The sequence below is a fragment of the Pseudochaenichthys georgianus genome, chromosome 11 (assembly GCF_902827115.2).
Source record: "Pseudochaenichthys georgianus chromosome 11, fPseGeo1.2, whole genome shotgun sequence".
Lineage (NCBI taxonomy): Eukaryota > Metazoa > Chordata > Actinopteri > Perciformes > Channichthyidae > Pseudochaenichthys > Pseudochaenichthys georgianus.
Genome location: NC_047513.1, coordinates 23,111,798 through 23,133,609, shown reverse-complemented (window position 1 = coordinate 23,133,609; position 21,812 = coordinate 23,111,798). Strand labels below are relative to the sequence as shown.

At 43.1% G+C, this 21,812-nt stretch overlaps 2 protein-coding genes across 14 annotated transcripts in view; one reads left to right on the top strand and one right to left on the bottom strand.

Moving 5' to 3' along the window:
• LOC117455381 (electrogenic aspartate/glutamate antiporter SLC25A13, mitochondrial) overlaps nt 1-5,307 on the top strand; it is a 50,778-nt gene extending 45,471 nt beyond the window's left edge. The window contains exons 16-18 of the mRNA XM_034094887.1: nt 2,803-2,961; nt 3,565-3,655; nt 4,475-5,307. Of these exons, the coding sequence (XP_033950778.1) occupies nt 2,803-2,961; nt 3,565-3,655; nt 4,475-4,649 (425 nt within the window). The 3' untranslated portion in view covers nt 4,650-5,307. The remainder of the gene's footprint in view (nt 1-2,802; nt 2,962-3,564; nt 3,656-4,474) is intronic.
• A 101-nt stretch (nt 5,308-5,408) lies between these two features.
• LOC117455379 (cytoplasmic dynein 1 intermediate chain 1) overlaps nt 5,409-21,812 on the bottom strand; it is a 54,990-nt gene continuing 38,586 nt past the window's right edge. For all 13 annotated transcript variants that reach the window (XM_034094873.2, XM_034094876.1, XM_034094883.2 and 10 more), the window contains 7 exons: nt 20,680-20,826; nt 19,210-19,323; nt 18,714-18,847; nt 17,982-18,126; nt 12,173-12,313; nt 9,547-9,672; nt 5,409-7,317 (listed from right to left, as the gene is read on the bottom strand). In XM_034094873.2, coding sequence (XP_033950764.1) covers nt 7,207-7,317; nt 9,547-9,672; nt 12,173-12,313; nt 17,982-18,126; nt 18,714-18,847; nt 19,210-19,323; nt 20,680-20,826 — 918 coding nt within the window. In that variant the 3' untranslated portion in view covers nt 5,409-7,206. The remainder of the gene's footprint in view (nt 7,318-9,546; nt 9,673-12,172; nt 12,314-17,981; nt 18,127-18,713; nt 18,848-19,209; nt 19,324-20,679; nt 20,827-21,812) is intronic.

Below are 21,812 nucleotides of genomic sequence, written 5' to 3'. Positions count from 1 at the left end.
CTCAACTTTTGTAATTCAGTCTGTTAATATCTGCATTACTGCAAACATCTCGAGACATAACTCTCAGGGTTTATGAATCTCATGATGTCGGGGGACATAATTAACAATCTTATGTTGCATTTTAAAGGTGTAGCAATTTTCACTACCTGAAAAAACATCATTCTATCTTGAGTGTCTTGACATTTTTGCCAAATCATCATCACCACGTCCCCCTGGTTCAATGAGCAGAGCACTAAAGCTTCTAACAATTCTTGGTGGGGTCGAGTTTTTCCGTCTTTTAACGGAGTGTGAGAGCAGCTCTCACTCGGCCCTCGCCTCAGACCTGCAGAGTTCAGTTTTGGAGCCAGCAGCTCCGACCGCAGGCTCTACGACGGTAGCTGCTAATTAGAGCGCTGCGCGGTGATGGGGACGGGGTTTGGAGCTCTGCAGCGGGGACGGCTCACAGGGAAGCGTTCCAATCCTAATACACTGTACATGCACACACAGATGTTGGTGCATACTTTGTGTGTTCTCCCAGCAGGAAGGCATACAGTCCAGTCTGTAGGTTATCTGTCATAACACTGAGCAAAGAATGCTTGATTTACCGATAAAGTAAACACTCTTAACAGACCAGCACTCCCCTGCGAGTTAAAAGGCTTCGGAACATTTGCATAAAATACTTATTTGCGTTGAATTCTCGGAGATGTGTCAGCAGCACTCTCTTTTCGACGCAGAGGCACAGCACAACATGGAAAAATCATAAATCCTGCCTCCCTCCTCCATCTTTACTCCGGTCTCTCACCACAGGACTGGCAGCCACGGCCCACAGACTCCGAGCTGAAACCAGCCTCATGATTTCTTTTTTTTCTTTCGTTACTTCCACACATTTATCATCCCTCTTTCACATGTATTTATCAGCGGTTACAGCATTCTGGCAATTAGTGTTTTACAGTCGGCACAGGAAATTGAATTACACGCTCAGTTTGCACAGCATTATTTAGCTAGGCATTACTCTGGTCTGTGAAGAGGGACCTCTCCAACTCATGTGAAATCTGTATGTGAGAGAGGTATGGAGGGAATGTGTGGTCTTATTCACTGTGAGCAGTATGCAGTACATGTTCAGTCTTTAGTCATGTAAAGTACCATCCACAACAATGGGTAATCATGTATTTGCTAAGTTACTTGGTTCCTCGTTCTTAAATCTGAATGTTTTGCTTTTTTTTTGTTTCAGATCAATGTTAAAGGTACCCTGTAGAGTTTTGACCACTAGTCTCACGGCCATAATGTGTTTTTTTGTTGTTGCAATTTTAAAGCTGTGTTTGCATCGGCCACACACAAATAATATCAATACAAAAGCATCCAATGATTCAATCTCTGCCATGGCTTTCATGGAGTAACCTTTGACAAATCAGACTTCTACCTCGCTATTTTTTCCTGAAGGTTGTTCCCTTATTTTGGAGTTATTTCTAATCTAATTCGAGAAAAAGTTCTGGTTTATAGTGTGCAGACTTTAAAGCCCCTTCAGGAAAATGAGGAGTATAGGGTATATAATTATTCACTATTCATATTCACAACAATACATCATCTGTAATGAAAAGAACAGTTTTAGTGCTGTGCACTGCGGAAACACCTTTTAAAGGCTAAATGAAGTGGTACCAACGCAATATCCCATTGCTACATAACAAAAGTGCATCATTGATATTATATGACATCCCACTGTGCCATTATTCTGCAAGTATTTGAACATATTCTCTTTTGGAAAGTGGGTCTAATTTAGTTCCCTTGTTCCTAAACTTTTTTCTACATGAACTATTCTTCAACAAGTTTCCACACAGGAAGCTTCCTCTCCTTTCCTCTTATGTCTTCCTCCTTCCTCTCTCCTCCTCTTTCCTTCCTCTACTTTCCTTCCTTCCTCTTCCTCCTCTTGCCTCTCCTATCCTTATGTCCAGTGTCCTTAACTCTCCTCTTCCCTCTCCTTTCTCCTTTCCTCGTTTTGTTTCCTCGTTTCGTTTTCTCGTTTCGTTTTCTCTTCTTTCCTTCTCTTTGCTTTCCTTTTCCTTTACTTCCTACCCCTCTTTCCTCTCATCTACTTCTCTCCTCCTCCTTCCTCTCATCTCCTTCTTTCTCCTTCTCTCTCCTTTCCTCTTCCTCCTCCTTTCCTCTCCTCTCCTCTCCTCCGCTCAGTTCAGCGCAGGTGGTCAGTCTCCCCCGGGTGCCGGTCTGCTACCTAATGCTGAGTTGATTAGGCTTTCTGAATAGCTCGTTTGGCCGCTACAAAATCCAAGAAGTCAGAATAAATCGTCAAGAGGGCAGTTGATGGTAATGACCGAGCCATCAATGATTGAGCCCATTCATGGCTGGAGTGGGGGCTCCGCAGACCCTCCCTCCAGTCAGCCAGTCACTTTCAGCCCAGTGTGCATTGCTCTCATTACCGTACATTGTCTGGCCCTGTTCAAACGGCTGTAAGGAAGTGGGAGAGGGAGGAAAGGAAGGAAAAAGGTAGAGATTAAATAATGGCCTCGCTGGGGGTATGGATTAGTTGATGGTGAAAGGAACCGACCCCTACTTGTGTACAGTGTACGTCTGCGGCAAGATGGTCAAGATCCAAGATGACGTGAACAAAGAGCGCTGAAACCACTCTATCAGATGTAGTTAGGATGATATACAAGGCTTCATTCGATCTCTGATGGCTGCTTCTGCAAATCATCTCATTTGTTTGGGCTTGATTTTAAAATGTCTGCTCTATTTAGAGTCAAACACATCGTAATGTTTGAGAAGGAAAAGCACCACAAGACTAAACGGCTCTCCCTCTCCTCTCCACAGGCATGCCGGCGGCCTCCTTGGTGACCCCGGCTGACGTGATCAAGACACGGCTGCAGGTGGCGGCGAGGGCCGGGCAGACCACCTACAGCGGCCTGGTGGACTGCTTCTGGAAGATTCTCCGAGAGGAGGGACCCCGGGCCTTCTGGAAAGGAGCTGGAGGTAATGTTCGCTGAGGCCAATGTCTAATCTTAAAATGACTGTTTTACTTTTGTCCCGGGTTTCACCTCTCAGGCTACTGGAGTTTGGCCTGCTTTATTGGTGGAGGCTGCTGGGCCGTGTGCAGAGGCTGTCTAAAAACTCCTCTATTATCGCTTCCTTTTTGGGGGGGAATCAGTTTTAAACTTTGTTTTTATTTGAGGGTTACAATACACTTACATTGGAGGCATACTTTTACAAACATTGGTTAGTATGTCACTCTGGAAGAAGACCATTTTTTTCCCCGATGTATCATCGCAATGATTAAGAAATGTGTTCCATTCATTTTTAGCAGTTTTTACCGTAGGCTATGCAATACTGTGTTTGGTAAAGAATGAAATGATGTATTTAATATGGATGATGTCCAAAACAGATTAAGCTGTAAATATATGAAACACGTAAATTAGCCTGTTACTTAAAGATGTTTTTCAGATACCATGTCATTTCAAGGCACAGGACACATGTTCTTCTGTTTGTAATGTAATGGGCCACATGTGCTGGAATGACACTGAAATAAAAAACATTACGAATCAATTTAAATAAACACACGTCTTCTCCTTCCTGCAGCTCGTGTGTTCAGATCCTCTCCTCAGTTTGGAGTGACGTTGGTGACCTATGAACTCCTTCAGCGCTGGTTCTATGTTGACTTTGGAGGACAGTAAGTCTCTGTCTCTCTCACAGCTTCCATATGTCTTCCTGCCTTGCCTAAAGAAAGAATATTACATCTTCATCCTCCTATACAACACCATCTGCTTCCAGAACAATGGGGTTAATTTGAACACACAGTAGCTGCGCTCGGTGCGTGTCCTCCCTCCTCCACCACAGAGAAAGAAATGTCCTCGAGATCCAAAAATAATTTCCGAGCACATTTGCTCACAGACTGAAGCTCTCACTCAGCGCTCTGGATGTGACAATTTTCTCAGACTGGAGAGTGTGTGATCAGGCAGGCAGCGCCCACATGTACTTTCCCCTCTTCTAGGATTAAGATGAGCTTGTTTTGCTCCTTAAAATAAGTCTCTCTGGGATAATTCACTCATTTCCTAAAGTTAAAAAGGTTGAGTGGGGAGAGAGGTGGCGAACCTCTCGGAATGAGAAAGCTCTTCTTTTAATGGACAGCTGTGTGCGTTGCTCGTGGCTTCTTCATGTAGCTGAAGACTCGCAGTGAAACAAAATCATGTGCAGATCCGAGGAGGGTTTGATTTGGCGAAGTTGATCTGTGCTGCTTTGCTGTCCGTGTTGGCAGCCATTCACAAAGCTCTCTGTGAAATCAGCGAGGGATTTGATTTGTTCCGCTTTGGATTTTCTATTAACATGTTTATTTCTGTGGTGAACAGTGCTGAATATGATAATATTAATTCAATATTGAAAAGGAAAATAAAACATCTTGCAGTTTGTTGTTTCCCTTCTAACTCCACCACACCTCACCTCTCTCCCTGTGCCTCTGGCGTCCTCCCCCGTCTCTCTCTCCCCACCACAGAAAGCCGGCTGGCTCCGAGCCCACCCCCAAGTCTCGGATCAGCCTCCCGGCGCCCAACCCCGACCACATCGGAGGCTTCAGGTTGGCCGTGGCCACGTTCGCTGGCATCGAGAACAAGTTTGGGCTCCATCTCCCACGCTACACGGTGGCCCCCCCCGCTGTGAGCGACCCCTGAACCTCCACTGGTAGAGAGTTATTGCAAGAGAGGGCTTGAATGTAGTATTTTAAGTAATTTATTGTATTCCTATTATCACATGTTAGTCTATATGCATCCACATGGATTATTGGCGCGATTATCAGACACTCAAAGAAAACTCTTTGTCGGACTAGTGCAGTGTTTGTTTTAATCTTGATTGACATTGTAGTTTTATTATGCGGTTTGTTTTCATACAGTTCCACTGGCTCAGTATAACGCACAGGCAGAAGTTTAAAAACAACTCCACTGCTTTGATTTTGGGGAATATTTGATCAAAAACGACTTTGAGTGTCTTTTTGTTGCTTTAAAACCAAAAAAGACCATTAATGTAGCACCTTTGTACATAAGAGACATATATTTTAATATGTATAGTTCTATTTTTATCTTTCAATTGTAATATGTATCTACAAGATTAGGGACCACTAAGTTATTGAATGTAAAGTAGCAGTATCATTCTGAATGTACACAATGTTTACTTTCAGAGAGCTAAATGTATGCAGATGTGTGAATATCTGAGAGACAGCTGGCAGCGACTGCAGGTCTGTAGTGTGTCACGACTGAGTATTTAAACGTGTACAGTCCTGAGAATGTAGGAGTTACATGTGGTGAGTAATAACCGTGCCTTACTGTGCGTATGGCAGCAACATGTGTACCGAGAGTAAAGAGAATCGTATATTAGTAAACTGAGTGCTGGAGTTTTTATTTTCACTCCCAGATGATGTTAAGAAAAGGCAAGACAACAGTACATCAGCTTTAATAGTAAACATAACATGTTTTAACAGCCAGCACACTGCATTACAATATACCTGTTGATCATGAACAGTTCATTAAAGAGTATACAGCTGTTGCTCGGGAACAAAGTGCCGATACCAGACGTGACTCAGTTTCTGACGCAAAGCAACCACATGTGGAAACGTCACCATGACAACTCCATGTTTATGCTTTCCGGAATATTTCAGGAATGTGTCGCATGCATGCGTTATACAGAGAAATCAACACGACAAAGTAAACGTGATAGTTTGTAAACAATACATGACTAGTCTATGGACCCTGCTTTGATTTTACAGTAGTGCAAAGCTTTGTCACAGTACACTTATCTTAAGGCTATAAGACTGCCAATGTTTATACTGTAGGCTCACAGGGTGCAAGCAACAAATCACCTTAAGTCAGTAAGGAAATAAATAAGGGCGGACAAGTAGAAGAGGTCAACAGTTAAACCATTTAAAATGCAAGAAATCCATGAAGGAAACAGCGGCCTTGTTCGGACCAAACAGCAACATGTACATACTGTAAATAAAACGACTGATTGAGACACACCACATGCTACAGTGACACCGATAAAGCTCACAGAGGCGGCACTACGAAGTACCTTTGAGAGAACCAGGCTTTCTTTACGTTAGCTGGCTCAACAAAACCCTAGTCAGAAAAGATGGTTATCAACAGTCTTTGTTAACCCAGGTTTTCTTCATCAGGTTCTGTGAGCGTTCCTATACAGCCGCATGTTTAGTGCTTCATTTGAGTCCTATATCCACACAGGGGGTCATCTCCTGCTGCCTGCTTCAGAGAAGAGGAGTTAGGAAGAACATTTGCTCATAATCTGCAAATAAGGCAAAAGCGCAATGATGGCAGAATACCATCATTGTGAATTTGTAAGTTAATATATTCATTTGTACCACTCATTGTCATTGCACTCTTAACGCAAATGGTGACAACTGAACAAGCTATACAACGGGATGCAACTGACCTTGAAGTTTTTGTCCAATTGTAATTACTTTTATTGATTGAAAGTTAACTCTGATAACGACTAATAAACTAAACCATTTCTGAAAGTAGACTTTAGGGGGCAGCTTTACCAGACCACACTGTTGATGCTGTTACCCTAAAGCTTGAGTGACTGGTGTAATTTACCACACATAGGTATGGTGCATTCATATGCAAGTAAACATCATATTGATTCATATTTAAGTTAAATCAAAATGTATGCTACCTGCAGCTTTAAAGGAGGCTTATTTAAGTTTTCCAGAGATCACTACAACCAAGCAGAATTTCATACACAGTATTGTAGCTCCGATTTTCCGCACTGTATATACCAACAATACATGTAGCTTCCACGCTAATTCCTAAGCTCAGTTCAGTGGCATTGCTATAGACGGCCCAACACATTTACATTTATAATGTATTCCCTTGCTGAGATTCTATATATCGCTCATAGAGAATATCTGTAGGAAAGGCCAGCACGTCTAAAAACAATCCCTCCAAATTCTGGCACCTAGGTTTACAGAATTTGGCAGGAATGGTACGGCTATTTTAGAAGCAGTTGATAAGGGAAATGGTGGTGCTTTTTATGATGGATTTCCATCCAAAGCACCACCTGCTCTGGAAGAGGTTAAAATACCATGGCGAGCTTAGCCAGGTTAAATGGGAGCCACCTTTGTGACTCAGGCTTAAGGCCGCACACACCTCTCTAACCCAATCATCTGGCTCCGTAGTGCTCCCTCTGCTCTCTGATCCACCCTCATTGGTCTGGAGGCCTGCTCTATGAATCCAGCTCCATAGGCCCCTCCTCCTCGCCGTCCGCCCGGTTGGCACGGATCTCCATCAGCGTCCGAGCGAAGCGCGACCAATCATCGGTGTGAGTCACTGACAGCTGAGGGAGGAACAGGAAACATGGCATTAAGTGCTGGCTTCATCTGCACGCTGTGTTATGACTTGTTACGATACCAGAGAATCATCTCCAAGGATGAATGACACGTTGACTTTCATTCAAGACAAGTTTATTCTTGATGACAAAGGCTGTGTTTTGACCGATCTTAGGGTATAGACGAGGTCATGTCCCTTCGTTGCATTCTTATTTGATTTTAAACTCTAATAATTTGATGTTAAATGCAATCATGGCACCAATAACACATTCTATGACTTCCTGTTAGAGCCTTAATCTTTAGTTGGCTCCCTTAATTGTCCTTTGAGAAAAAGACCCAGCATCCCTATATCATTGGGGACAAAGCGTTTCAGTAAGAATAATCCTGTCAATCCATCAAATAGTTGTTATATTTCTGCATGTCTGAAATGCTATAAGAGGCAGTAACCATGGCGCTGATACAGGATGTCAAACTGTTCTCTAAGTGTGGAGCTGCAGTCCGACCCTGTGGGAGTGGGAGTGGGGGTGGGGGGACAGGAGCCGCGGCCGCCACCCAGGCTGTCTGTAACCACTCTGCATGGCCAGGCTGTAATTAAACAGGAACCAGGAGGAGGGAGGCGGCCATGTTGAACCCCCCCACAGAGCCGGGCCGGCAGCAGCAGGGGCTCCGGCTGAACACTGAGTATATGGAGCCTGAGTGACTTCAGTTTGGAGAAATGTAAGACTGCTAAGTGTCAAAGAAACTGAGATTTAGTGTTTTTCAGGCTTTAAAAAATGACCTTTTCATCTGATGAAGCGACATGAGACACTGACTATGGCAACCATGCAACATACTTATAAGGGCTTTAACTTTATTGTCATTTAGATAGATCTGAAGGTTATTTCCTAGATGAAAGGACATATCGCTTCTTCTATAATAGACCCCTGGGGACAATAAATCTAATCTATCAAATGTCAGAAAATATTGAAAAATGTCTATCCCAGTTTCTCCAAAACAGGGGATTCACCATTTGTGTCAGTCAAAAACCAAAAGGTATTCAGTTTAATATGACGAGCTCAGAGATAATCTTGGAAACGTCCGTATTTGAGAAGTTGCAAACAGCATTTTCTGCCCTTTTTTTCCATGTAAAAAACTTGTATCAAAATAGTTTGATCATTTGTTGATAGATGAGTCTTGTTATTGTTGTAGCTCCAACACAGACTAACATAAGTAGAATCCTTATCCTTGCTGATTAACCACCTAAAACTAGTTTGTACGAAATAAAATAATACTAAAGTAAATACATTTGCATATAAACCTTACTGCTGTCACTTTTTCCCCAGTTTTAGCTATTTGGGGAGTTTACAGTGAAGTGAATACTCCCATCATCCACCACACACACTCCTCTGTGGAGTCATAAAACCCCTCTCCTTTTTATTGATGACTCTTCGTTACCATTAACCCAGCTCAGCCGAACCTCTCTCAACTCACCACACAACAAAAAGATGCTAAATTTAGCCCCGTGGCTAGGCTAACGCAGCCTCACATGGGGATCCTAACCAGATCCCTCCAACCATGAGAGAACGTGCAGGCTCGGGGGGGGGGGGGGGGTGGCTGCTTTGTGGTGATGGCAAAGTCATGTGGAGGACGTTTTACAGGGAGGAGGAAGAATCAAACGCTCAGTCATGGCAAAACTGACAGTTGGGTAAACATACAGAGCTGAGGGACCTCAAATGATCAGTGGTGGTTTTTACAGAGAGAAAATGCACCTATTTCTGCTCTTATGTCTTTCGCCAAAGTTAGAGAACCAAATAAACGAGACTACAGTATGTACTGAGCAAATGCAAAACTGTAAAATCATGACTCAGTTAAAATAACACACACAATCGGACTATTTGTAGCTGTTTTTCCCACCACGTGACAGTTTACTTTGTAGAATCAGGAGTGAGGTATTACTTTAGCTCCAGCAGTCACTCAAGGTCAGGCTCTGAAATCTCTTAATAAATCTACAACTCAATTACAACAGTAATAATACGTGTCGGTCATTGTAGTGAACCCAAGCTTTAGGCACCTAGGCTGTAATTCAATCTTGGATTGTTTTGAATTAAACGTGCCACCAGATCCAGGCATCACAGCACTTTGGTAAAAACAGGAGTGCTCACTCTGCCCTTGTTTTCGGGTACAAAAATGATTCTGATCTACAATATATTGTTTGATGTGATTCATACTGTTTACATTTAAACGATTAATACATGTACCTCTCCAGTATCATAGATCCAGACCCTGCCCTCTGAGTCGCCCACGGCCACCTCCTTCCCCCCCGACGACCAGCGCACTCTGTTCAGGGCTGAAGCGCCCTCAATGGTCACACTGGCAGTGGGGACCTGGAGGACAAGAAATTCAGTTTTTGTATCAATATTGTAAACATCTTATATTCTACATACAGATCACTTTTCAATAATGAATCTGTAATCAGATTACACATCTGATTTGTCCCATGTAAACTGGGATGCATACAACTTTCTATGCTACGAATACTTTTTATGACTTTTTATATCACATAAAATACCATGAGGTTTGTACTTTGATTATCATCTGAATCTCTTTAAATGACACACTGTACTTTCATTTTTAATGATGCTTTTTATGACATATACTTTAACTTTTATTAAAACATTATATTGAAACAAAGAAGTGGAAAGACCCATTAGAACCTTATCCTGTTTAGTAGTGAGAGGACTAGAGAACATTATGCACCTTGGACATAAATAAAGATGCTATGTGAGCCTCTAATAAGGCACATAAACATTTATAACAACATCCTCCTCTCCTCCTCCAGACAGGAGGTGTTGAAACATTGTTTACTTGGTCACAGCTGCTGTTAAACACTTAATTGTCCTCATTGATTAATGTAGCCAATGAAATGTGAGAGATTTTATTTGTCTGTTACCAACAAAACAACGAGTCCTTATTTATTTGAATGTAATAACCCTAATTGCAGTTAACGCTATTCCTCTTAATGTTTATTGGGAGATGGGGGCATTACGCCATTATAGTCTAATTTACAGAACACGTTTACTACATTGAAAGCACAACTTTGTCCAAACACTCAGGAGGTTTTACAAACATCGCTGTCACATTTACAACTTCTCATTCAAACGTGGACACACACAGAGCTATGTACTGTATATAACTGCGCTGGTGTTTGCTGTTGTGGGCGAGCTGTTGCTCTTTTTGGTAAACAGTCGTGCTCGTGTTGCACCTTTAAAAACCTAAAACCATCTGTTTCCATAAACTGTTCCTGACGTGCGGCAGGCGAGTCTGACACATGTCACCAGTGGAGACAGAGGCCTTGGCATCACGTCGCCTCACCCACCGAGCTCCTGCGTATTTAAAGCAGCGCTAACCACAGACTGACTGCCATTAGCCTGCTAGCTTCCACCGCTGCACGGCCCGAGTGGATCTGAACGGAGCGCTTTAAATTGGCTGTATATGTCTGTGTGCTGGAAATGAGAACCAGGCGCTCCGTTAGTGTCGTTATGTGTGTTTTTAATGTATGATGGCAACAATGGAAGTCTGTTGCTATTAGACTGTGTATGAGAGGATGTGTGTGCATGTGTTCGGTACATCCGTTTGTGTGTCGAGCAAATGTTCCTCATAAAGCACATTATTAGCCGAGTTATTCCGTGGATAATTAACTCTTCCTCCGTCTGTGAAAAGGCCGCTGTTAAGGGAGCCATGGGAAAACGATCATCTGTGCTGCAGAGGGAAGAGCCAGCGCTGGTGATGGGGGGAGATCAGGGGAGGAGAGGTTGGGGTTAGAACAAGGAGGAGAAGACAGAGACAACTGAAATGTGGAGATGTGATGTGAATTTTATATCTGCAAGGAAATGAGAGTGAAAGCGCATTATGAGAGATAGAGGAGAGCGTCTGTAGAGATGCAGACCTGTATCAAGGTCTGAAGGCACTGTGGGTGTTGTCTCCATGGAAACCAAGAGGAGCAGGAGAATGGAGGATCCTTTTATCCCTACTTTGTCCTGCGTGATCAAAGCTATAATACCCACTCTCGTATCAGAGATGCAGAAAAGTTTTTCAGACTCTTGGCTGGAGAGTTATTTTCAATTTAATGCAACTTTTGACTCTTTAGAGGAATAGTTGCAAAAGTTTGGGACATACATTTTTTCCCAATCTTCCTAAATATATCCTATAAATAAGAATCAGCAAAAACACAACAACGTGCCTGATTTGTAGAATAAAGTCACCTTGAGAGCATCAGATAATATCGCTACTGCTACAACAAGGTACGTCATATTTTACATTACATTTATGTATTTTACGTTGTGTAAAGTTAAAGTGACTAATAACACTGGCCTCAAATGCTCTCTTCGCCCGAATGCAGTGAGAAACCCTGAACTTTCTCCTTTTATGATTTCCCTCTCAGGATGGGCCTGCGGACTGAGGGCTCTGAGCTCGTGGTCTCCTTCACATCTGTGCTCTTCACTGACGGAGCGCAGTGTGGGAGGCAGATGATGCGAGGTGGTGGGGTGCTGAAGTTGCCTGAGCGTTGGACAGAGGTTGCAGGAACGTTAGCGGGACGTCTGGGTGGGAACTGGTGATGAGAAGCTGTCACCCGGTTTGATTTAAAGTGAGGGCTGCGGGAAACACCCACAGAATCTTGAATCGTGTGTGTTGGGAGGGATGTGGAGGGGTTGGTAGTGGAGGAAGGGGGGGGATGGGAGGAAAAGGCTTTTGGGTGTTTGGTTGTGCGGTTCGGGGCAGAAGCCCAGCAACAGGCCCTGAGGACAGCAAACACACACATCAACACACAAAGAGATGACAGAGAAAACACGCCCATGATGACCTATATTCACCCGACACACACACCTCAGTGTCGTTGTTGAGGTTCCACAGGTCCAAGCGGCCCATGCCATCCACGGCGGCGAACACGGCGGGGTGCACGGGCGACCACATGACGTCGTACACATAGTCGGCGTTGTCCTCAAACGAGTACAAAGGCTTGTTGTGCTGAAAGAGAGAGAAAGAGGACATCTATGGACGTGTGTTTGGTGTCATAAAGCACTGTCGAGAAAGAGAGAGACAGTAACGGATTGCACAAGATGACACACTGGAGATAGAGAGAAAACAGAGAGACAGAGGGCGAGAAGGAATGGAGAGAGGGAGTGAGCGAGCTTCAGACAGAGTGGCGCTGCCTCAGCCTTGGGGCCTGTCTGGGTGCAGAGCCTAATTAAAAAGCCTAGCACATTCACACAGAACCATAAAACCGCTGGGAGAGATGAAAGGGAGGGCCCCTCCACAAGGTGTACTGTAACCTCAACACAACAGCTGTCTGCGGGAGGGTGGGGGAGAGAGGGAGAGATGGGAAGGGATGGGAGGAAATATAGGGGTTGACAATGTACGCGAGAAAGGATGTGTGTTAAAGTGTGTGTGTGTGTGTGTGTTTGTTTGTGAGCACGTACAGTAGGACCGGATTCTTTCAGGCCTGCACTGGAATCAATGTTTCAGAGAGAAGCAGTATATTCATCGTTCGAGTCCAAAACAGTGTGACCATCTTTAGAAGATACGTGTCAGTGCTCTCTGGTGGACAAACCTCTGTGTTAATGATCTAAAGCAGAACTTTGTCTGTTGTTTCAAGATACTAATTGGCCAAAACACACACGGGTGTACTGTACCTGTGATGAGCCAACATTGGGTCATAATCTATCGATATCAGTATCGATATCAGTATCGATCTATACGTTCGTGAAGTTAAGGCCCAAAAGCAAAGCAGGATGACACGAAAAATGTAAAAGTATTTAATAATCTTGTATCAGATAAGTTAGCTTTGTGTATAAAGTTATTTTACAGCAATTTATATTTCATATTTTATTTTCCTTATGTCTTTTTGTTATTTTGTAAACCCTACAAGATATAATGCAAGTCATTGTAAATGCAGGTAAAAGGTATTATATAACTTCCATTATTTTGTTTTAGAAAAAAACAATAAAAAAAGTAAGAAAATAAAGAAAAAGAAAAAAATGTCACATAACCTCTTTACTCAACTGCTTAAAGGATTTTGATCGTGTGTAAATTAAAGATCGGTGGATCCGTTAAATACAGTACATATTGGAATATGGCTTAAGACGTGTGTGTGTGTGTGTGTGTGTGTGTGTGTGTGTGTGTGTGTGTGTGTGTGTGTGTGTGTGTGTGTGTGTGTGTGTGTGTGTGTGTGTGTGTGTGTGTGTGTGTGTGTGTGTGTGTGTGTGTGTGTGTGTGTGTGTGTGCCCATCTCTCAGAGCGGCTGTTAGGATTCCAGAGGCTCACAGACTGCATTCCTGACAGGTAGAGAGGGAGACAGGTTGGCTGGAGGAGCAGAAAGAGGAATGCAGTCTCTCGCCCACTCTCCTCCTCCTCTCAGTCCTTCTCTCTCTCCATCACCTTTACCCTCTCGCTCCACAGTTGTTCTGAAATGCTGTGAGACCTGCAGACAGATAGCGACGCACTCTCACACAAACACAAACAAACAGTCCAGCCAATTTCAAGCTTCGATTGAACCTGTTTTCCAGCCGGCGGGCGACAGCGGAGGTCATTTTCCTCTACTGTATCTCGCAGTGTCAGCGTTCCATCAGACGTTTATGTTCTCACTCTTTTTATCCCCTCCTGGTTTTAGTCTCACACTCTTTACCCATCCTTGGGATCCACATCATCAAATAACCTAAAACGTCATTTCATCTTGATAATCTGGCTGAATGAAGCCCCAAATGCCATGTCGTCACACCTTCTTTTTGAAGTAGGTGCTTCTGGTCTTACAGATGAATGCAGTCCTCTTATTCAAAATGTAAACTACTATTTTACCAAAGTCCATAATCTACCTATCTTAAATAAGGTGATTTGGGTAAATAATCTGCAGCAACAAGTCTTAAAACTAATCTTTAAATGGGACTTAATCCGCGTGGCGCCGCACGTGAAGTCACTGGTTGTCATTATCTCTCCTGCCGAGGAGCTCAGGAGCTTCCAGCCGTTTGAACTGGAACAGCAGCGCCGGGTGCTGAGAGCTGACATCACAGTGTCACATTTAAGAGTGGATCGGTGCAATTTAAGATAAGTTAAGCATTTAATCAGAATACCTCTATTCGTCCCACAGAGGGGACATTTGCATTTATACATTAGATATTGATGTAAAAACATGTCAGCCTGCGTCGTCTGATGTTGCCTTCAAAAATATTAGTTAATATAATATAAATAAGTCCCACGGAAATTATAGAACCTTTAACTTAACTTTAATAAATAGCTTTTCCTCCAGAGCCATACGACAACTGAATACAACACACATTAAAGTAGCAATACAACGCATACAGTTACAGAAACACTGCTCCTCAAGTCATGAACACATATTTATTTCATGTACTGCCTTTTTTTTTATAGTGCAATAAAGGAATTCCAATCTTTCTAACTTTTCATGTCTGCAATCAACATTTTAACGTTTGTGGTCTCAAAATGAAAAGTGAGTCTTATTGAAAACCTTCCATCAACTGACTTTCCAGAGGTATCCAAACCGTCTCCATCTAACGTCCCTGCTTCCATCCAATGGCTGTATGACCAACGTTGAAACACTAGCTTGATAGCTTAGCACTAGCTTTAGTAACTACAAAAGAATAACGCCAAGAAATCCTTAACTTAACTTAACTCAAACCGTCTTAATTTCATCACACAGACATCGCCTGAACCGCCTGTTCCTGTAATGAACTTCTTAAGAGGGGAAAAGAGGAACGATTATGCTCCAGTCACTTAGTGCAGGCTGGTTCTGGGGTCAAGAGAGCAACGGGGTTCAAGTTATGCACAATCATGAACTCACTCCCAGCTGTCGGTGTGTCTCACACTCCGGCCCACTCCACATGCTTTCACTAACCACAATATTTGCACCGCCGAGTGTGAAAACATCGGCAGACTTCTGTGCGAGACCCTCTGAACTGCGAGGGCAAACGTCAATGCAGAGAAGAGAATTCACTGCGAATGTGTGTGTGTGTGTGTGTGTGTGTGTGTGTTACAACAGTTGGGTTGAAGGCAAACCTCAGGAGAATTTAGGTAAGCAAAGGCGGCTTGCTTAAGGTGCATGTGTGGTGTGTGTGTGTCTATATTTGGGCACACACACACACATTCACAAACACAGGTATTTTTCCTGCCCACACACAAATATGGGTTATGTGGGATGAGAGACAGACACACATTCCTGCGGTGCCCCTCAAAAGGAAAGGGAATTCCCAAAACCTGAAAAATAACAAACTCTTCTGATGAAAATCCGCAGACATTTTTTAATACGCATCACAGGACCCTTCGCACAAGACTTATGGACGGGCTGCATGCAAACAGCAGCTAAGAGTGTTTAACTGCCTGTGACAGCGAGCATGAGGCTGTAACTGGAGCTGAAGGCATTATGCATTTTCCTCACATTGAAAAGGTCTCTCTTTGATTTGGCTGTTTGCTGTCTGACGCCCTGCTCGTGTTGGTCCCCGTGTCCTTCAGCGTTAGCATCACCCTCACTATTGGCCATGACCACTTTTTCTCTTTTTTGTCATCCTGGCACTTTTCCCCTAACTCCATTCTGCTGATCTCTCACTATTTACTGTTCTTCCTTCCTTCCTTCTTCCATCACCTTTACAAAGTGGTGGTATCTTGCTATTTGATGACCTTTCCACCTAAGAGTCTCCTCAGGTAGATGGAGGATCTGTATCCTGCTGCCTCTTGACCTCTCCCGTCACATTTCCATTTGTATTCCTGGACTTTATGCCATCGTATGTGTGTGCAATCAATTTAAACAAAACTTGTCGCATTTTTCAACATCCTAATTTCTTTTTTATTCTCACAATAAGTATCTTATCTTATTATCCTCATTTTTGTTCTCTTGTGCGGTATCTAAGATGTATCTGGGCAGACTACTCTGCGTCCCACCTCCACCACCAAAAGTCTTTGGATGTTTTAATGAACACATATAAAATACGATACTCTTCTAACTCCCTGAGGTGCACAATGTTTAAGACCTAAGGAAACCAGCCAATATGTGTCAAAGAATAATGTATAGAACAATAATCAATAGCTATAAATAAATCAAATGAATGAGGTTAAAATGTTGATACTAGAAAACTAAATCTATTTTTTTTTTAGACATGCCTTTTCAAACATGATTTGATAAACTTTGATAAACTTTTCAAATTAAATAATTAATATCTGTGTTATGACCTAATTTATTTTTCCTAAAGTAACAATTGTGCTATTGTTAGTAAGCAGGCAGGAAGTTGTTCCCTAAGTTAGCATTACAAGCAAACCTTTAGTATTTATGTTATGTATTGTCGGTACATTTGTTCTGTACACTTTATAAAACCACAGCACTGCACTACTAGATCTTACTGAAGGTGGGGAACAGATTTCCTGGCAGTCAGATACGTATACAAAAAGTTTGAAAATGATTTGTTCAGTCAAAGTATCAAAATCAAAACAATATCAATACTTACTTAATGTCATACTTAACCATAATTGTGTCACTTTGCTTTTGAATAAGTATCAGTATCCCTACTGTACACCCAGTAACTCACACACGAGTAAAAGGAGACAGAATTTCAAAAAAAGTTGCTCACCTACAGTACTTAGCTTTCTCCCCTGTCTCACTAGCTCTCTGTCACACACACATTTCCTCTCTCTCTTGAAATCACCTCAACCACACACACACACACACACACACACACACACACACACACACACACACACACACACACACACACACACACACACACACACACACACACACACACACACACACACACACACACACACACACACACACACACACACACACACACACACACACACACACACACACACACACACACACATTTCCTCTCTCTCTTGAAATCACCTCAACCACACACACATTTCCTCTCTCTCTTGAAATCACCTCAACCACACACACACACATTTCCTCTCTCTCTTGAAATCACCTCAACCACACACACACACACACACACACACACACACACACACACACACACACACACACACACACCACACACACACACACACACACACATTTCCTCTCTCTCTTGAAATCACCTCAACCACACACACATTTCCTCTCTCTCTTGAAATCACCTCAACCACACACACACACACACACACACACACACATTTCCTCTCTCTCTTGAAATCACCTCAACCACACACACACACACACACACACACACACACACACACACACACACACACACACACACACACACACACACACACACACACACACACACACACACACACACACACACACACACACACACACACACACACACACACACACACACACACACACACACACACACACACACACACACACACACACACACACACACACACACACACACACATTTCCTCTCTCTCTTGAAATCACCTCAACCACACACACATTTCCTCTCTCTCTTGAAATCACCTCAACCACACACACACACATTTCCTCTCTCTCTTGAAATCACCTCAACCACACACACACACACACACACACACACACACACACACACACACACACACACACACACACACACACCACACACACACACACACACACACACACACACACACACACACACACACACACACACACACACACACACACACACACACACACACACACACACACACACACACACACTACCTTGGTGCTCCAGAGTTTGACGGTCCAGTCGAAGGAGGATGTGATGAAGAGATGAGAGAAGTCGACGGTGCCCACTGCGCTGTGGCAGCTGACGCCCGTCACCGGCCCCTGGTGGCCCTCGAACATCTCACAGATCCCCGCTTTGCTGCGGGAGGAGAACACGAGCGAGCACATCACCACACTATTCAGCCCTGCAGTGCACTGTTTCTATTTCATTTGTATTACTTACACTATTTTAACTATTTTGTATTCTGTTTTATTATGTTGCACCGTTGCAGGAGCCTGTGACCTAAGATTTGCATTGACAGATCTACACTGTAGCTTCAGTGTTTTAGGGGTGTGTAAACTTTAATAAATAAAAATCCGTAAAATGGTTTGTGTCCTACTGAAATTAAGTTAAGGCACAGTAGGGGAACCTTTATTAAAACTGAAACAAATACCAATACATTCAACTCTTTAATATACGGGATTATCATCAATTACAATTATATAAAACAAGTCTGATATTTATTGTAATTTTTAGACATTTTCATGAATTTTTTTTATTGCATATTTTTTGCCAAAATATGTTTACGACAATGTTACAATTCTATATTTTACAGGTGACAAAAAAGACATCAACGTCAGCCCAAACATACAAAAGTGAGCCAGCAAAGATGTGTGACAATTTCTTCGCTTGTGTGTGTGTGTGTGTGTGTGTGTGTGTGTGTGTGTGTGTGTGTGTGCACCAACCTGCCATGCCTGGATGCAGTGTACACAGTGCCCTCCTCACTCCCGACCACATAGTTGTTAACGTCTCCCGTGGGGAACGCCATGCCTGTCACCGCCACAGGTTTGGATTTATTGTACACCAGTTCCATGGTCTCCTACAACACACACACACACACACACACACACACACACACACACACACACACACACACACACACACACACACACACACACACACACACACACACACACACACACACACACACACACACACACACACACACACACACACACACACACACACACACACACACACACACACACACACACACACACACACACACACAAATGTCAGCCTGTTCTGTATACAAATATCAATACCGTCATCACCTTCTGTACTTTAATTTTTTAATGACAAAATACATGATGATTTGTATTGCATATTATACGTGTCATTTTTTGATTTTATTCTGCATTTTAACAAATCATTGTAATGTGTTGGGAGTGTGTTGTGCACCTGTGGCTGGGAGAGCATATCCAGACTCCAGGAGCACATCCTGCCGTCTGTAGACACAGTGATCAGGTTGTTGGCATTTTGGGTACCGACCACGTTCACGCAGTACACTGGGTGCTACACACACACAGGCACATCAATTAGATGGGTTGGGTTATTCAGTACACTTGCACAATAATAAATGTATCTCGTAACATTTCAAAAACAACAGTTCCCGTTAAAATGCTTCTTATTCTCCTGGATATTGTGATCACAATCATACTAACTGTTGTGGTTTTTAAACGTGTCTTAATAATGAACTAGAATTGGATAAGACGTTCTATTAAATATTTCTGCACATTCATTCAGTTGCACTTCAAATATTTGGTTCATTTCTAACAGCAGTAGGCATTTAGGGACATAACACAATAATTTGATACGCTAATATTAATAAAATTAGGTTTTAAACACGGTCCTGTAATGATAATGTAATTGTACCCTTAAACACATGACATCATTAGACATTCTGCACAGATGCGGTAGGCTCCCATGCCGGTGTGCAGTCGCTCCTTACGACAGGAGTGTGTGAAACCATTATGTCATTACTGGCCAGTAATTGACTTGTGTACTGGGCAGCACAAAGAGCCCTTTCAGCAATCAGCTCCCTGTTAGCAGGCTGGAGTCACTGCCTGGAGTACGAGAGCAGGACCTCATTGTGGGAATTATAAACATACAGCGTGTGTGTGTGTGTGTGTGTGTGTGTGTGTGTGTGTGTGTGTGTGTGTGTGTGTGTGTGTGTGTGTGTGTGTGTGTGTGTGTGTGTGTGTGTGTGTGTGTGTGTGTGTGTGTGTGTGTGTGTGTGTGTGTGTGTGTGTGTGTGTGTGTGTGTGTGTGTGTGTGTGTGTGTGTGTGTGTGTGTGTGTGTGTACAGGACTGCTGTAGCTGTGATTATAAACAAACCGCATGTTAACATATTTCTAGTGTATATTCAGTCATTTGTCGTCTGGGGTCAATGAGTTCAATGAAGCTCCTTAACTGAGCTGTCTGTTTAGCTTTGTCTAGAATTGGACTAGTTAAGTGTGTGTGTGTGTGTGTGTGTGTGTGTGTGTGTGTGTGTGTGTGTGTGTGTGTGTGTGTGTGTGTGTGTGTGTGTGTGTGTTAAAAATGCAGGACTATTATGTAAAAAAAGTATTTCTGCGTTAATGAGATATAAATTAATATCTATACATCAGGGTTTTATGTTGGGTTTTAATATTTCCTTTGCCTCTGAATTGTTCCTATTGTATACTTTTTCATTCATGTTTGAATTAAGTACAACAGGGAGCTTTTCTCATTTAGTTCCCAGCTTATTTTTACCAGTGCTACAATTAATAATAATAGTTATCATTGATTGAAACTTCATCTTTATTCATCATAGATTCCCCGGGTCTTTAAAAACATGAATTAGTTCGGCCCGCAAAATATACATAAACAGCCACATTTTGTTTGTCTTACAGTGTGAGCAGCAGCAGACAGAGGGGTCCTCTGGACGGGGGTCCGGCGGTGACTGCGGTTGTCCCACAGGACGATCTGTCCCGAGTAAGTCCCCCCCACCACCAGGTTGGGATGAAACTTGGCAAAGCCCACAGATACTACAGGAGACTGAGAGAGGATGAGACATGAGATTATTCTGGTGTGAGGTCATCTTACAGGAACATTTGTGATACTGCAGCAGAGAATAGAAATGGTTTGATGAGATGAAATGTGGAGATAAAACTGCACACAGTGAGAAAAGAGCAAAGATAAAGAAAGATATGAAGCGTGACACGAGACCAAGCGTGAGTAAGAATGAGTGATCAAGGCATCGTGATGGGTGGCGCACATGGGGAGATAGACGCAGAGGGAGATGATGAGTTTGGCTTTGGTGAGGGTCCGCTGAGGAGAGGAGAGAGGGGTGACGCTGGGGCGGAGACCAGACAAAGAGGGGAATTGTAGTCCTCTTTCCCCCAGCCGTTTCACATTACAGCATCAAAACCCCAGCAGCCACTGGAGCGCTCACTGTAGCCTCCATCATGACAAGCGCACCCTTGAACCCCCTCCCTCCCCGATGCCGTGTTTATTGAGTCTTGGTTCCTCTTCAGTGCCCGTCCCAGATGGGCTTCTGCGTACGGTGGCTAGCCTCCCCTGACCCAGAGCCACTGAAGCATCAGTGCTGCGGAGTTATGAGAAAATGTTTCAGCATCGAATCGCTGCAGGAGGGTAAGTGGTGTTATGCATTAACAAATGCGTCCCTCCATCCTTCCATCTAGCATGTTCCCGTTGAGAGGAACCGTAATGTACAGGCGAGACGGGGCCAAGAGAGCACTAACCAAGAAGCTCACAGACAAGCATCCCAATTACAAACAGTGAAACTATGAACAACATGCCGGGTGGATTTCGCAAAAACATTGTTGCCCAATAGGGTCATAGAGTTTGTCAGAAGAACGGGTGATGACAGTTTTAAAGTTCCAGAAAACGGTACGTAACGATGTTGTGTTCGAAGAGCTGCTCTAAAATGGGCTTTAGAGGCAAGGCTTGTCAGAACTTATTAGAATCCTAACAAATAAATCAGTCTATTCACGAGGCAATGTTGGCATTGTTTCAAATAG